The sequence below is a fragment of the Embiotoca jacksoni genome, unplaced genomic scaffold (assembly GCF_022577435.1).
Source record: "Embiotoca jacksoni isolate LCO1_2020_lvr unplaced genomic scaffold, fEmbJac1.0.p SCAF_3, whole genome shotgun sequence".
NCBI lineage: Eukaryota > Metazoa > Chordata > Actinopteri > Embiotocidae > Embiotoca > Embiotoca jacksoni.
The window spans coordinates 20,744,420-20,761,723 of NW_027185381.1; the positions used below are offsets into that span (position 1 = coordinate 20,744,420).

Consider the following 17,304-nt stretch of genomic DNA (forward strand, 5'->3'; position numbering starts at 1 on the left):
TGCAAGATTCTTGCTTCTTCAAAATGATTAAAACAAAATCCAACTGTTGAAAGTTTGGATGGATTTTCAAAGCTGGCTCTGGCCTTCACATTCTCTAAATGCTTGAGAAGTGATAAATGTATGGGTAAGGTTGCATTTCATTTCCCCCCGTCAGGTGGAATTTGAATTGAAACCAAACCGGTCTAGATATAGAAAGATAATACTGATTGGCTGAAGTGTCCAGCCATAACTTTTTCATTCGGGGGGCATTCATGAGACATTTGAGAAAATGTCAACATCACTGGCATTTTGCTTATTATTTCACACTTGGCCCTCACGAGCACAGAGCGACCAGAATCAGCCCGTTTTACTGGACGCTGCCTCAGCTTTACGGTGCCACAGAGCCGGGTAGCAGCAGCCTATAGGAATGGACAGCTATAAGAAGTGATGTCCTCCTCTCTCTACTGTATATGTCAGGCTGTATGTGAGAGATGGACACAGACAGACTGACTGCCTCCTGGCGTCACCCAGCCTGGCCTGTATATAGGCCCTTTCATACTGCGCCTCTTGGCTTGGCCCCAGCACACATCTACCTCTCGCTGTGCTCTGTGTGTGTGTGTGTGTGTGTGTGTGTGTGTGTGTGTGTGTGTGTGTGTGTGTGTGTGTGTGTGTGTGTGTGTTTGTTTGTTTGTGTGTGCTACTGAAACATATTTTGAGAGCAGCCACTTGTGTGAGAGAGGAAAAACAGTATGTGCTTGGTTCTTGGCAGCAAAAAAAAAAACCTGTGTACATTAAATTGCATAACACGCACATGCTAGTGGTTTCATAAGATTGATCTTTTTTTTGGCATTGCAGCAGGAAGGTGTGTGTGTGTGAGAGAGAGATAGAGAGAGTGAGTGAGTGAGTGTGTGCTTTCTGTCAGTATCACCTCTGTCTGTGCTGGGGAACTTGGCACATGCAGTAACATGGTCTCTCTAAAAGCTGGCCTCTCTTCTCACGTGTGTGTGTGTGTGTGTGTGTGTGTGTGTGTGTGTGTGTGTGTCCAAATGTGCGCTGCGGTCCAGCATTTGACTTGCAATGTATTCCTGGAAAGCCTGAGCGGGAGTAGAGGGGCCAGGGCTTTTTCACAGCCACACCGCAGCCAGTGATCACTGTTTTCTGGAAGCTTCCCTCTTCATTGGGAACGAGACAGAGAGGCTTTCTATGTATTTTATTGTTTTCCCTCAGAGAAAAGCTGCATTTTCCTTTGTGGTCAAAAAAAAAGAGAGAAAGAAAACAACATGCTTTGACTGACATCTTTAACAGCATTAGTGTGCAAGGACGCACTTAAAAGTTCACTTCGTTCTTGCACAACACGCAGCAGGAATAGGAATGTAAGGGGAGGGATGGACGGACTGAAGAGGGGAAGGGATGCGAGGGAGGTATATGCATGGCCAAGGAGGCTTGAATACAAATAAGTATTGCGAAACAAGCAAGAAAGCTCAAATTATCATAATGGAGGGGCTGCAAAGGGAGCAATAAAATCAAGGGCAGTTAAGGTGCAGGCGATGAATAAGTGAAGGAAGGGGGAATGGATTGAGACTGAATAGGAGGATGAAAGAAGGGTAGGGGGAGTGTTTGGTGTGTGTGGGGGGGGCTTCAACTGCATCAATAAAACTCAGGCTAATTGTGCCTCTGTGGTCTGCAGTGTTCACCCTCTTTTCCTTCCACTGTCTTCACTCCAAGCCTCTATACCTCTTCTTTCTCTTGCCTCCCATCCTCCACGTCCTTCTCCTATCTCCAGTGGCTGTTGTGTAACTCTGCAGTGAGTGACGGAGCAGCAGCAGCAGCAGCAGCAGCAGCAGCGAGCGATTGATCAGCACTTTTAGTGCCAGGCTGCTCTTATTGTAATAAACGAGCTCGGAGCCATGAAACCAACCCTGAGCATTTTGCGGGGGTAGAGGAGTCTCACACACACACACACACACACACACACACACACACACACACACGCTCCACCACACTCCCATGATGTAATGCTGAAGAACTCTTAAACTCAACCGCTTGCCTGGATTAATCATTTTGTGATTCATATTGTTTCAATCCCTCAAGACCCATGAGCACAAAAGTCAATGAGACATTTTATTTTACTGTAACGGAATGTATTTAGTGAACATGTACTGTAGCTCAAGATTCTTAAAACTGTTTGTTCGCTCTTCGATGAGTTCAGTTTGCCCTTTAAGCAGTCTTGTCATTATCATCATTAAGAAAATGAATAGCCTCATAAGTAGTTGGTTCACCTCCAGATATCCTCATCAAAGTTCTAAAAACTTAACCAGCTTTGGACCTCTGTTGCACGTCATCTTCGCCGCCCCAAAGCTTACTCAACTGCGTCTATAAGAAAAGCACATGTGATCTCTCCATTATTTAGTCTTTGTGGTCTGGCCCTCTGCTAAACATATTCCCACTCTTCCTTTCTCGTTTTCCATCTATCTTTTTGCTTCTCCAACTTCTCTACCCCAGGTTTTTATTTATCTGCGCCAAGTGGCATCCCACCGTGACGTCACTCATTGGTTTGTGAGCTGCTGTTTTGAAGCTTTGAGTCTGGCATTTAGCCTGTAGCCATCTTGTGTTTTTTGGAGCCGGGTGTGACCATATTTAGACAAGCTGAGAGGCCTGAGGGGTAGACCACACACCAGAAACCTAAATCATCCTCAGGCATGTCAATCAAACCAGACACTACAGAGGTAAGACAAGTTGATCCTTTTAGAATAGAGTCTAATGGAGCCAGAGGTTTTCTGGAGTTAGCCCCTAGTGGCCCTTAGTGGTATTGCAATTTAAGGCACTTCTGCATTGTCAATGCAATGATCTCAAGGATGAACTGATTATAATTTGGGGGTCAAAGGTCACTGTGACCTTACAAAATACATTTGGGATCTTAACTCAATAATTAAGATTTGTGTGAAATTTTGTCATAATTAACTTAATTATTGAGTTAAGATCCCAAATGTATTTTGACTTGACTGGTGAGCAGAAGCAAACAATCCGGAGGTGGTGATTCTCTGTTACCAGACCAATCCAAACTTGACAAAACAAAAGCTTTAACACACCTTTAGCTGTAGTCGGTGTAAACACGTCGGGTGGTGTAACGATGATCCAACAGGGGCGGTGAGCTTTGTTTTCTCCTGAGGACATGCAAAAGACACGAGGCGGCTGGGCACGGCGATAACGATCGCCTGTTATCACTGTAAAGTCATTCCAGTGTCCGCTCAATGTCACTTTGAGGTTACCCTGCCTGTCAGTCCTCTACATTTTAACAGTCCTGCAACTGATTTCATTGTCCCCGTCTCGGTGTATTTGTCAGAGAGGATGCTGAACATGCTGTGTGGTGTGGATATTACCAGCTAGAAAATCAGTAATTATGGCCAAAAGCACCTGAGGTCAAGAGTTCGTTTGTGCAGAAGTGGGAGTTTAAGTTGGAAAACCTTCAGTTTTATCACCATTGCAAGGTAACCAACTATTGTGCAGTCAGTTTTATTTACCAGAAGTTTCACAGGCTTTATTTCTTTATTTTTTTTTTTTTTATTTAACCCCTTCAACTTAAAATGAAGTCAATCCAGTGATATATGACTATTAAAATAAAAGCCCTAATACTCCTAAGGCAAAAACTTCCTCCAGAGTGAAATGTAAATTGGCTGTGCGTGCGTGTGCGCGTGCACTAGAACGACACACACACACACACACACACACACTTTGAAGGGCTTCTTTGGATTTAAATGGCATTAATGGATCCTCAGCCCTATTCTTAGCCTCAAATCTGTCTCACCCTTCAGTCGTTGACAAAAGCTGCGTTGGGATGGTGGAGTGAGCGAGGCTGGTGTGTGTTCAGCCTGTAAGGAGGAATATCAATGCGTAGGTATAGCTCTTCTTTCAGATAGGAAACGCGGCTGAAACACGAGAGCCTCCACAGGACCGTGAGTGGAGAGAAGGAAACTGGACGGCATCGGAAATCATTTTTCATAAAGGGACCGCCGGCTTGTCATTTTTAACATGTTTGTGTGTGTGTGTGTGTGTTTAGACGTTACTTTATTTCGGGTTTATGTCGCCGAATACAGCCGGAAGGAGTGTGTGTGAGGATGTGAACATATTGAAAGAAAAGCTTCAAGTTTCATTTCTTTTTCCTTTTTTTTTTTCTTGGAGTAAAAAGAAAAAGAAAAAAACCCCGCGGTGGGTTGCATCAGCGAGGCTGTGGACACAAAGCCGAGCAGCCTCAACCAGACTCCGTGTTAATATCACTAGACTTCTTTTTTTTTTATTTTTTTATTTTTTCCCAAACTTGCATCGCTCCGGACCGCACACATGTCATCAGTACGAGCTGTCTCGCTCCCTTTTTCGATGTAATCGAAAAAGCCCGCAGCTTCAAGATTCGTTAACCCTGCCCCGCGGAAACTACATCTCGAGGGGTGGGTGGGTGGGTGGGGAAGGGGGGAGACACCAAAGGAAGAGGAGGAAGAGGAGGAGGAGAGGGTGGAGGTCTGGGGAGAAACGATAGAGAGACTCGGAAGAGTGAGAGAGATCTGCAAAAGAAAAAAAAGAAAAAAAAAAGAAAAGAAAAACCTCCGTATTGTTCCGCGTTTGTTTGCTGTGCAGCCGTCCGGAGAGACTCGCGGTAGCGGCGCTGGTAGTGGGGGTGCGTTTCTTTCGAGGTGCGACGAAACAGCTGAAACGCCGTCAATTCTGGATTTCTTTATCCGCTTCCTGTCTTCCAGGATGAGGTTTAAACGGAACGGGTCCTATACGTTAAATAGGTAAGAGGGTGGTGTGATGTGTGAAACTTATCCGTGTGAAGAAAAATAAAAAAGAAGAAGAAGAAGAAGAGGAGGAGGAGGAGGGAGGGAGGGAGACGGCACGTTTTGTCATATCCTTAGCTCATAAATCTGTTCACTTTCTCTGTGATATTACCACGTACGGCTTTATGGGCTCTTTATTGCAATGTATGGTGTTTCCTCCATATCCTACAATAGCTTAAGGCTCCAGTATTGCTAAAGGAGACTTAAGCTACTTTTTAGTACAACGTTATGATTCTCAGATGAGCTGCATTGGGGCCATTGAAGCATGGTTCTTTATTGTCATGGATATTTGAAGTCTTTTGAGGCTACGTCGGATGTAAAGTCGCTGTGAAAACTGCATTGATTAAATGATTAACAAAAACTTACTTGCCGACTATTTCGATAGCCGAGTCATGAAAAAAAATTGTGAAATGTTCTGATTCCGGCTTCCCGAATGTGAATGTTTTCTACTTTTTCATGACACACTGAATATCTTTTGTTTGTGGACTGTTTGTCGGGACAAAACATGACATTTTTGGCTGCACCTTGTGCTTTGGAAAACACTGCTCAACATTTTTCACAATTTTTTGACTTTTTAAAGAGCAAACAACCGATTGATTTATCTAGAAAAGAATCGTCCGATTCATCCGTAATGAAAATCATCATTAATTGCAGCCTTGTTGTGACTTCATGGAAAATCCATTTTGCACATCTGATCAAAGATTAATGATATAAGGCATTCCTTCTGTGGGTGCTCTTTTATGAACATGGTACCTAACCACGTGCATCTCAGTGTGGGAGTGTGGCTGGATCGGGAGAAACCTGTATAGCTCGCTTTAAGGGGTTGGGCTCTCTCTTTTGTTTCCATTTAGGAATTGATTTCGCCCTTTCTCCTCTCCTTTCCCCTCCACAGAAATACCCCCTTTTTTTTAAGCTCCCATCCCCTAGCAACTTTGTATGCGTTTGTGCATGTGTGTAGCGGAGTGAATGATATGCACCGTGCACATTCTGTTGACATGATTGCATCGGCTTCCATTCATATTCCAGGATTTTTAAACCCAGTCACGAGTCGGGTGTTTTCCCTGCCTCCGTCTCTCTCTCTCTCTCTCTCAGTATGTTATCTGTCCAAGTCACGAGTTTATAAGAAAAAACACTTTCTTTGTTTTTCTGTTCTGCACCAACCAAGTCACTCAGGTTTTCTTTCAATTCAGTCCATGTAGCTGCTACTCCGGATGTCTTGCTTTTATTGTTTGTCTGGATTTTATCACAAGGCTGAAAAGTTTAAGGAAGTACAGACAAAAAAAACCCCACACACTTAACAAGGAGACCCACAAGAAGTTGTTCATATTGTTGAACGTGACAGTTGATTTAACGGCAGTTTCGTTTCTTGCACTTTTTCCTCCGGCACTCCTTTTCCTCTTCGCCTTGTTATAATGGCACATGGCTTTCCGCTGTACTTGACACACACAGAACCACATCCTGATTCTCAGGTACTGAAACACAAAGGGAGCTAACGAGTGCCAAGCACAAACCGCTCACTCCATCACCCGGCTGAAAATGTGGGAATGAAGTTATCGCCATGTACCCCCTTTCTCTTTTCGCTTAGGAAGCGTGTGTGGCAAAAGTGTGCGTTACTAACCCTTTCTGTGATCATTGTGAGTGACGTGTAGTCTGCTGCCAGTGCGCTTTCGTGTGTGTGTGTGTGTGTGTGTGTGTGTGTGTGTATGCGCAGGTGAGAGAGAGATGAGGTAATTAAACAGTGAAATAGGAGGCCTATCAGCTGAAGCTCCTGGTGACTGGCCTCCAGGCAGCAGCAGGAGGAGGAAGAGGAGGAGGAAGAGGAGGAGGAGGAGGGATGACGTCATTGGATGTAGAGGAGCTTCGCTGGGCTGCTGCAGTTCTTTTGTGGTCTTTTGTCTCAAAAAGAAGTGAGCAGGAAGGAGCGGCAGCAGAGAGAGTTCTGGTGCCTCTCGGTCTTTTTCCTGGCAGGCTGCAGTGATTTGTTTTCACACGCTGGAGTTGGCCTGTTCGACATTGAGCGTCATTATTCAGCAGCATCGTCATGCTCGGTTAATCCCGTGTTTGTGTCTGTCGAGCCCAGCAGTGTCTGCAGCCTTCGATCGCAGCAGCACACATTGATCTGTACACTGCAGTCCCTTAAAGTGTGTGTGTGTGTGTGTGTGTGTGTGTGTGTGTGTGTGTGTAGGGGAGAGTTATTGCTGTTATTTAATGATGCCGGGTGGAGAGAAGGAGATGTAACGAGCTCCATAATTCACTCGGTGTCCTTCACCTTGTTTGACCACACCACAACCACAGTGCTCTGCAGTGATTGGCTCTCTTCCGGGGGGCTTGTCCTCTGCGCTAGCCCCTCCCATACCGTCCCTCTGCATCAATTTGTGTGAATGAAGAGTCACGGCTCTTGTATACATGCATGAATCATCCTGTGCTGCTGCGTGTCCAGTCCCTCCTCAGTGTTGACGTAAGAGTTGCCAATTAGCCCATTTGCTGTTATACCGCCAAGTTGAATATTACCGAAGGTGCTAAAAGGATGAAGACGCCGTGGACTTGCTGCACTGATTAACTTTCCAGAGAGCTTTGACAGGATTTGACTCGTAGCAAACGGCGTGTGCTTGGTCTGTTTGAGTGACAGATGGCGATGAGATGTTTGGCCCTTGTTTAGGATGTATACAGATGGTCGAGATCGCTGCCTCCCAGGGGTTGTTTCCTCCCTCTCTCCCCTGCGGTCCACCCTGTACTGCCCAGCAGTCAGCAGTTTGTTTATGGGACTCTGTTTGCCAAGCTAATCTTCCCGCCTTTCAAGTGGGAGCCAGCGGGAGAGGGAGAGGTGGAGGGAGAGAGGGAGAGGGAGGTGGAGGGAGAGAGGGACGGAGGGAGGGAGAGAGAGTGAAAGAGAGAGAGAGAGAGAGCAAGATTGTGAAAGTGAGGCAGGCAGTTGCAGTAGTTGGAAAGGAGAGAGGAAGAGAAACATGCTCCGAGAAGTGGGTCCGGTTTTGTGAATGATATTTTTTTTTTTACGGGTTCTAAAAGTGTTTTTTTGTTTTTTTTTTGGCCTGCGCGTTGATCCGTCCACCTGCATGACCTGTGCGAAAGTCAGCAGGCGTATGATAACACAAAGTGCTGCGCTGGAGCTGGGAGCCGTTATCCTGGTGCACCTGTAGCCCACTCTGCAAGGAAGGAGCGGAGACGGGGGAGGTGAAAGGGAGTGAAGGGCGCCGCTGTAGGTCGGGAGCATCGTCACCTCTGCTCTGCTTCATCACCTTCTGGATGGGGGTTCTGGTGTGCTGCGACTGCTTCTTCTATAGGTAGCCTCCTCTCTTGACCTTTCCTTCCTCCTCAGTGTTGTTGTTTATTGTTGTGGACATCACGCTCGGCTTTGCAGCGTTCTCCAACTTCAATTTTCGCACTTTCATCAACTTCTCCATCTGACCCCTCCTCCCCTGTCCTCTCCTGCCCGCTCGCTCCGTCTGTTATTGTGCTGCGGTGTGCTTGGAGGAGACATTTGAGGACAGTGCTGCTGTTGCAGGCGGAGATTCTGCTGTAGTCAGACACACGGGGGTATCTTCAATTGTGGGGAGGGAAGAGGAGGGAGGGAGTTGCGGACCAAAGGATAGCGATGGCACGCAGCCAGCCTTCTATAGCTGACTGAAGAGGAGGAGCATCAGAAGTCTCTGGTTAAGGCGTTTGTTTAGAGGATAGGTTGAGACTAATAGGAGTAACATGGAATACAGCCAAAAGGCAGCTAGTCAGTCAAGATTGCCCAACTTCATCCTCTCATCCTGCTGTGTGCCTCTTTGGCTGCACAGCACTGTTTGTTTGGACACAGTGTTTCGTCTTAAAGGGACAGCGATGTGTTTTTTTTTGTTTTTTTTTTCTGTTTTTGTTTGCAGAGCTTCAGACTTCACAGACTTTGCACTTTATCATTATTTTTTTTTTAATTCCTTTTAGTTCGGTTCCCTACAGATAGACCTGGCGCAGCACAGCTTGCGAGTTAGATAAAAAGAAATTTGACTTGAGTTACTGGCACCAGTATAGCTGTTTATTGTGCTTGAGAGAAAGACTATGATGATTTAGGTTAGGCTCTCTGGCAGTCGGAGCAGAAAGGATCTGGTTCCCCTCTCTTGTGGTTGTGGGGTTAGCCAGCCTGAGCGTGCCTTAACTGCAGTATAAAGTCTAAATATAACTTTCTCGTTCTAAAGAAGCGTTTTGATGGTGAGGGTAAAATTGTAGCTTTAACACACACACACACACACACACACACACACACACACACACACACACACACACACACACACCACAGCTGGTTTTGATTAGGCCTCACTGCGACTGAGAACTCTGTTTACACTTCGCTCGCTGCTACTCTTCGAGTGAATAACAGCCTGCCGTTTATGTGGGTGTCATGTAAATCTGAGGCCGTGCATGTGTTAAACGCCATAGGCCTCTGTGAAATACACACAGAAGCCTTGTGGAGGCAGGACTTGTGCCAGAAGTACTTGTGTTCTTTTCTCCCCCAGTCACCGTCAAGGCAGGGGTGGGACCTGGGCAGCACACTGACGTCTCATGGGCTCATTAAGCCAGAATTGGCCGTCACTTCTATTTTTAGCATCTCCCCTCCCTTGCCGTCTCCGTCAGCCAATCAGATGGCTTGGCAGTGATGTTATATGCTTTGATTGAAGTGTGTTTTTGGAGGCACACCCATCCGAACGGGTCCTCAGCTATGCCCCCCCCCCCCCCCCCCCCCCCCCCCCCCCGGAGCTCCGGTGTTTTAGCTTTCAACAGAAGCATTGTGTGGAGCAGAAACTGGCAGCCAGCAAGCACTCTGTCAAACTCTCCAATGTCAATCATCCTGTTCGGGTCACAGCAATTGAATTGTCTGTCATCGTGTGACGTAAAGTAAAATAAAGCGAAATTGCCTCTCATTTCTCAGCCTGTGTACTTTTGTACAGCAGTGACTTTTCCACATATGTGGGAGAAGCAGGACTCACTTAGCTAAGTATTGATTAATTGAGATTAGCCCTTTTACACATTCAACCAAAATTACATTCATATAATGATACCCCAGTTTTGTTTTTTTTATATACTTTTAATAATGAAACAACTTAAAATATTAAAGAGCCTTTGTTTGATCACATGCATGTAAAACACATTTTAAGATTATTTAGCATCCGTTTATAGGTGTAGTTTGGCAATTTGAGAAATAGGTTTTTTCGTTTTAGAATTTTTTTTCCAAGAACAAAAATCCCCGAATGCCTTAAAGTGGCTTTGAATCATGCTACACCTTCGCCCTCATTCAGTTCGGGTGGATCTATGAATATGCAAATTATCTGCCTCCATCTCCATCCACCCAGGATTGGCTGCTTAAGTATGTGACATGTGAAAACTTGCAGTTCCAAAAATAAATGCTCAGCTATGGTGGTATCCGCTCATGATATGTCTTTTAACAAGGTTAAGAACTTCATTAGAGGGCGTCTGTAATTTGTTCAAAAACCAAACGGTAATAATGACATAGCATTCGTTTATTTGAAGGTGCTGGTAGGTAGATTGTATTACCTTCAGACACAGCCACACAAGATGCCCTCCCTCTTTCCCTGCTGCAGCCACTTTTCATCTTCTCCAGTAACTCTCTGCAAGAAAGTGAGTAAGCATATTTTCCATAATCTATTCCACTCAAAGAGTCTGGCAGTTTCATTTAAAATGATGTATACAGGGTAGAGAAATCGTATATTCTTGCAGGCGATCATAGCTTTTGACCTTGAATCGACTCTTTGGCAATGGAAATGGCCATATTAGGGTTGAACATGTGGTCAGGGTTGTGCCACTGTTTTAATCTCATGTGCTCCATGTGTTTGCTGTCTGTTGACAGATTAACCAGTCTGGTTGGGATTTAAGTGTCAGTGGTCCAAAACAGAGACAGAAAAAAAACATGTTTATTCTTACATTAGCTGTTGTTTTATGCTCTATGCTCGAATCTGTAACCAAGACAGCAGCAAATAGTTATTGTTGTTGGTTCGGGTGACTGTTCTGATTAGTTTAGCATTAATGAAAGTGCAGCTGAAAAAAAGTAGTCGAGCTTTTGTAGGTTGGACTTTTTAGCCACATGACACCATTGCAAGTTCTCTCCGGATCCCCTTGCTGTTCTCTTTACGTATGTACATTGTCACATTTTATAATGTGTGGCGTGGAACAATAGCTCCGAGTGTATCATCATACTGTGTGTTGGATTTGCATGAGCAGACCAAACTGGTCGCCATGTGGCTCTCATTAGGCTATCTTTGGCAGGCCGGGCTGCTTCCACGGAGCTGAGACGTACAGCTTAACAAGAACACCGTTCTCCGTCGACAAACCCCACCACACTCCTTCCCCTCGGCCCGGCAGACTCCTTCCTTCTGTGGCTGCTGGTCACTCAGATGGGCCTGAATTAAATCAAAGTTTGGTTTATAAAAAAAAAAAAAAAAAAGCTATGATAGAAGTGCATAGAAATCTGATGATATCATTCTCTATTAAAAGCTTTTCCCGGAGGAACCAGATGACATTATTTCCTGTGGTTTTTACACAGCATCAAAGAGCTGATTTGTTACTCTGGCTTGAGAAGAATGTTTAGACATCGAAACTAAACAGCAAAAGTTCAGCTAAAATTTTAATGAAGGTTGCATTGGCTGCTAAAGATCTATTTCTAGGAAAGAGGTCGAGGAAAATATGAATGTTCGCTAAATATTAATACAGTATAATCAGTTCTTGTTTCTGTAGTGTTTATCATACTCTACTCCACCCAAACAAACGGGACATGCAGCTTAAAGTCAGCCAGTAGGACTCAGGGAAGCTTGTTTCCTCACTTACAGTCGACACTCCCTGTTTGCCATCATCAAGCAACCATGTCCACACAAAGCCTGCTAAATTTTTAAACACATCCTAATCTTTCTAGTTTGACTGACCGCTCAGATTTATGACACATTAAAACTGAGCTTTTCCAAAAGAGACTCTGAAAGCGCTCGTTGTCGTGCATACTTTGAAATCCAAGATTTGCTGAATCGCTGTCGTTTCTTTAATTTAACCAGAAAGAAGAAGAAGAAGTCAAAACAAAATAACAACAGCCAGGGTTCGTCAAGTTTACACTCACTGTAAACTCATAAAAGACTTGGCTACTGATTCTTCTGTGATTAAGCTGTGGACTCAGAACTTGCTTTCGCTGAAGTTGTTGTAATCTACATTAAAATGGGAAGAAGCCGCAAGCAAAAATGGGAATTGTTGCTGTTTCTTCTTTGGTGGTTTTGTGCTGCTGGCTTGCTTGTTTGCTCTCTGCACATGCCCACTAGGATGAGATCTGATTTGGCATTTTAATGTGGATAGTGTTTTAGAATTTAACAGGCTTAACCAAGACGTAGTCACAGATGAGTCCAAGTCACGTCGGGTTTGGATGTTTTCCTTTTGATTTTCTCCCCCAGTTACCAAGAATCTCCTCGGACTTCAGGATTTTCGGGGACACCCAGAAATAAGATCTGCCTCTTCTTGTGCTTTTCTGCTCTTGAATGAGTCATTATCTGTTCTGGCTACAGATGATTGCAATCAAGAACAGATAAACCCTCCCTGAGGTGTCTGAGTTTACTCGAACCAATCAGGACATGTGCTACATAAGAAAGACACCGGTAGGTCAGTGCACATGTAGGAGGTCTGTCAGTCTCGACTCGACCGACTGTCCTTTCACCTGCCCTCCCGTCACCGCGGAGGGCAGACCTCTCTCACACACACACACACACACACACACACACACGAGGCCAGTTACATAACACAGACACTGTGTGTGTGTGTGTGTGTGTGTGTGTGTGTGTGTGTGTGTGTGTGTGTGTGTGTGTTTTCAGGAGCAGTCTAGTTCTGCTGGCTCAGGAGGTGGAGAACGAGATGGCCTTGCACTAACCTCACCTCCGCATTTAGATTCTCACAGTCAGCACACGCTTGAATAAAAAAGCACTGCAGGTCTTTTGTTACCGAAACAACGTCATTCAATTTGTCAATAACTTTAATTAGTGAAAGAAGAAGGTAAAGAAGCTCAGTTAGGGAACCACTCAGCAACACACTGCATGATGAGAATACCTAATTTGTGCTGATCAGACAAACATTACATATATGTGTGTGTGTGTGTGGCAGCAGGTGCCCTGTAGGCATGGAAAAACTTGTTACAGCTGTGTGGTGGCCCAATTGGCAAGTGGATAATGGTTTCATTGTGTTTGGCTCAGTTAGTATGTTGGTCAGGTGGCAGGAAAAGGGTTAGACAGAATTCACTACCAAAGCAACGCGCCTGCAGACTTTGTATAGGCTGTTAAGGTGGCGGGGAAAGTGCTTATAGCAGTTGTGGCAGCAGCCCGTGGCTTCTCCGTTTCACTCCGGGGAACAAGAGGCCCATTTGAGGGGAGACAGGAAGTGCCTGGGCGCCTCACTTCCTGTTTATCAAGTTTGTCCCAGGCAAGGGTGAAAGGGAGGGGTGGTCTGGTGCAGCCTAACTGAATAGAGAAAACTGTGGTGACTAGGTAAAGCTTCCTTATTCGCTTTCTGTCTCAAACTAAAAAAATAACACACACAGACACACACTTGCATGCATAGCTGTGTAATTGCCTCTGTGCTTCAGTGCCTCTGGAAGCTGTGGCCCTTCATTTGTTTCAATTATCTACCATCTGACATGGCACTGTTACCAAGGATAGACTGAAGAGGAAGACAAGAAAAAAAAAACAGACAAGGAGAGTTATAAGTAGCCTCCAGAAATGCAGATTTATTAAGTACAGATTGTCATATTTCTCACCTTTTTAAAAACGCAGCTGGATTTCACTTGCGTCATTTTCAGATGTGTGAGTCACGGGCACAGACACTGAACTCTTTCACTGTGAGACTAGATTTAATCAGAGAGTAGCTGTAGCTGTGGCGGTTTTGTAGCTCCGGTGCAAGCAGGGATGTTACAGAGTGCTGACTCCAGCATGTTCGGAGGCAGCGTTCGTAACATCACAAGGAGGCTGTGAGCCGAACAAGAACTAACCTTAAATTCCCTTTTCTACCAGCGTGCTTCTTCTGTATCGTCTGCCTCTTATCAGTCTTAGTTGCATTGTTTTTTTTGTTTTTTTTCCCTGCTATTGTCGAAGTCTTTTGTGTTGCAGACAGATGTGCACACTGCGCTAGCCGCCCTCCACCAGGAGAGATGATGTCACCCCATAAACCCATCTTCCCAGGTGGAAGCCAGATACTTGCAGCCAATCAGAGGCTTGCTCACACCTGAATCCCCTGGTGTGGAGACACATCGAGACACTTAAACACACGTACACAACTTTATAAGTGTTAAGGGCAGCTGATCTCACCTCCTCATAAAAAGGATGAGATAATATTAATCTCATGACAGCTCACGCTTTAACGTAGGATCTGTGGAGGAAAATGTGAACATCAGCGCTCGTCAGTGAGGCGAAGGACGCACACGTCCCTGCTCCCGCTGCTCGAAGGACATCTATTGATTTGACCTCCCTTCTGTCTCCTTTCTATTCACCTCTCTTTTATTTTCCCATTCTTACACTGGCAGCAGCTGCCTCCGCCCACTTCCTTCTCTCGCTCACTGACGTACCATCTGTGGACGCGCTTATTGTTTGATAGCATATGTGTCGGTGCTGATGTTGTTTGGCAACCGCATACAATCCGGTCTGCTGAGAGACAAAAGATGCACACAGGACATACTGTTTTATTTCCTCCATGGTGCCCTCTGACACAGGGGGCAGGGCTGCGCTGTGGTTTTCATTGTCATGTCACCCTGGAGGAGCAAAACATGAGGGGTTTTGTCCAGGAATTTCCATGACATTTGCTGCCTTCGCTCTTTTGTCTCAGTCCCCCCCCCCCCCCGTCCCCAGTCCGCCCGTCCCTCTCCTCTGTTGTGGTCGCCACACAGAAAACGCGTGACTCCGTCGCCATGTTTTACCTAACAACAACTCTCTGCCTTTGCGCTCTGCTAAACGTGACTGTTTTGTCGTCCTGATTAGCCTCCGGATACTGATATTTCCTCACAACCCGACATGATCTCATTTTATAGTTGATTACCTCAAAAACAAAAAAAAACAAAAGGTTGTCAAGGAACCCTTCCTCTGTGTTGGGCTAACCATCACCACCTCTTGTTTTTGAGCTGCTGCTGTTTGGTGGTGGGGTTGCTGCTGTTGTTGTTGTGGGTGGATGTTCCTCAGGGGTCTTGCGGGCGGTTGAAACACACCTGCCTTCTTTCCAAGTGTCTTCCTTGGAGAGATCCGCCTTCCTCTCTAAGCAGGAGAGCTGTTGCACAAACACAGACTTACATTAACCGTGCCTGTACACCTCTAAGCCGATTAGAGGTCAAAATGCACAGAGGCGCACTCGCCAAAAGGTCCTACAGGGACTCGCTCATATTTTCCACCGGCTTGGTTTTTGGTTTGATAATCTGTTGGGCCCCTTCAGTCACATGCTTCTCCACCTCTCTGAAAGCTCGTGGGTGTGACGGCTTCCTACGCCTTCATCACTCCCAGCGTTAATCAAACTCGCACAATGGAGCAGAGTTCCCTCTGCTATCAGATGGTGGGGAGATCTCGTCTAGTCATCAGGGAGGTGGATTTTGTTTCCTTTCTCTCTTTTATATCTTTTTTTTTTGCTTGCTTGTTGCCTTTTGGATTTTTTGGTAAACTAACAATTTTATTTCTGGTGTTGCTTTTTATGCTCGCAGCCCTAATTCATCACCATTTGAACAGAACAGAATAGAGTGTGGACTTGTCTTTCATGTGAGATAAAAGCATCGACTGAATATAAAAGAGGATTTAGCTACCGGGTTGAAAAGTGAGGCCATAAAGTGCAATACCAAAGAGGGCCACTTGGGATTAGCTAAAAAAAAAATGCTCTGGCTCCATACACTGCTATTCAACTTCTCTCATGAAAGACATTAAATATTTTCCATAACTTATTATGGTGTCATTTAATAAGTTCACATGATTCACTACTCGCTCCGTGCCAGCTTGTCCAAATATGGTCACTTCGGACTCCAAAATGGCGATACTAGTTCACAAACTAATGGATGACATATGGGTGATGTGTGTGTGTGTGTGTGTGTGTGTGTGTGTGTGTGTGTGTGTGTGTGTGTGTGGACAGAGAGGCACTGGCTGTACTCGTGCTCTCTGAAAATGTCCTTGTTCTCCCGATTTGACCGAGCGGTTGTTGTGATAAGCAGAGCAGCAGATGTGAGTTGGCTGTTTGAGAGCCAACCAGTCTCAGAGGCAGCAGTGACAACCGGAGCAGTGCTCTTCGCAGATTACGGCAACTGTACAAAACACAGTCGTGCTGATGGATACTTAATGTTCTCACGCTCACATCTGCAGGAGAACGGTGTTAGAAACACAATCGGACGATGAGTGTTTTCTCAGCAGCCCACATCTTTCGCCAAGCTGAGGATTGAAAAGAAATGCGACAGTGGAGGAAGGTCGACACAGGACATGAGCAACCAATTTGAAATTTCCTTCTTAAGGAAATAAACTATAATATAGCATGATAATACTTTATTTGCTTAATTTGTAAAAAAAAAAAAAAAAAAAAACTCCAGACATTGATTCGTTATTCATTAAAAAAAAAAAAAAAGTATCCCAGATATGAATGTTTTTTTTTTTTTAGATTTTCCCTTAAATAATGCTAGTATATTATTTACCATGAAAAATTGGGCATTATTTTCAAAAACAATTAGAATTGTCATGAGAACACAGCAGTCTATGAGCCGAACATGTCGTGAAAAGGACTTGTTTGCTGTTTGTCGGTCCCCTAATGCAGTTCAGCAAGTTTAGACCTGGTCAGCCAGTTCCATGTTGTTAGGGCTAAAGAGCAGCAGGGCTTTGGCCGGGGTGGAAAAACAAAGCAAACACTAACATGCCAGACAGTCTGATGGAGTTGAACTCCGTGTGTGTGCTGAAATGGAGACCTCTGTTCTGGGAAAGGGGTCCCCCAGACCTCCCCTTTCATCTCTCATGTCTGTTTGTTGTTGGGTTTTTTTAATTTTTTTTTTTTATCTCACAAGCCACAAGCCAGAGAGAATGTGAACTTATATAATATCCCTAGAAACAGACTGGTGTGCGTTAAGACGAATGCAATTTGGCATGTGCTCGTAAGGCAGCGTGTTGATCTTATCAGCTGCTTTTTAAATTGTTATTTGTGCTGACTGAAATTCAAGTCAGGGTGACGCTGAGCCGTAACTGTCTTCACGGACCATTTTTCACGTAGTCACTTCAAAGTCACTTAAGCGGCTCGATATCAATCAGTCGCTCATTTCCTGACGTTGACTTGTGTGACTCTAGTGCACCAATGACATGAGCTTCAATTTCCACGTTAAAGGAACATTCTGTGCATTTTTTTTTGTCTGTCTGTGTGTGTGTGTGTGTGTGTGTGTGTTTGGTGTGAGTCTGTTCTTGGAAGCGCTATAGGTTACAAGTGTCCGAATTCCCCTCGATAGGAAATCTGTGACTAATTGCCCCTT

General features: G+C 45.0%; 1 protein-coding gene across 3 annotated transcripts in view; it reads left to right on the forward strand.

Annotated features, from left to right (window-relative positions):
* The window catches only part of mob2a (MOB kinase activator 2a), a 63,505-nt gene that overhangs the window by 20,076 nt on the left and 26,125 nt on the right, over nucleotides 1-17,304 (forward strand). Inside the window, exon 1 of one of the 3 annotated variants that reach the window (XM_069162937.1) lies at nucleotides 4,637-4,766. The exons of 1 other annotated variant lie outside the window; for it this stretch is intronic. In XM_069162937.1, coding sequence (XP_069019038.1) covers nucleotides 4,729-4,766 — 38 coding nt within the window. In that variant the 5' untranslated portion in view covers nucleotides 4,637-4,728. Of the gene's footprint in view, nucleotides 1-4,636; nucleotides 4,767-7,696; nucleotides 8,111-17,304 lie in introns of those variants that run through there. One more of the 3 variants, XM_069162940.1, reaches the window with a different exon arrangement.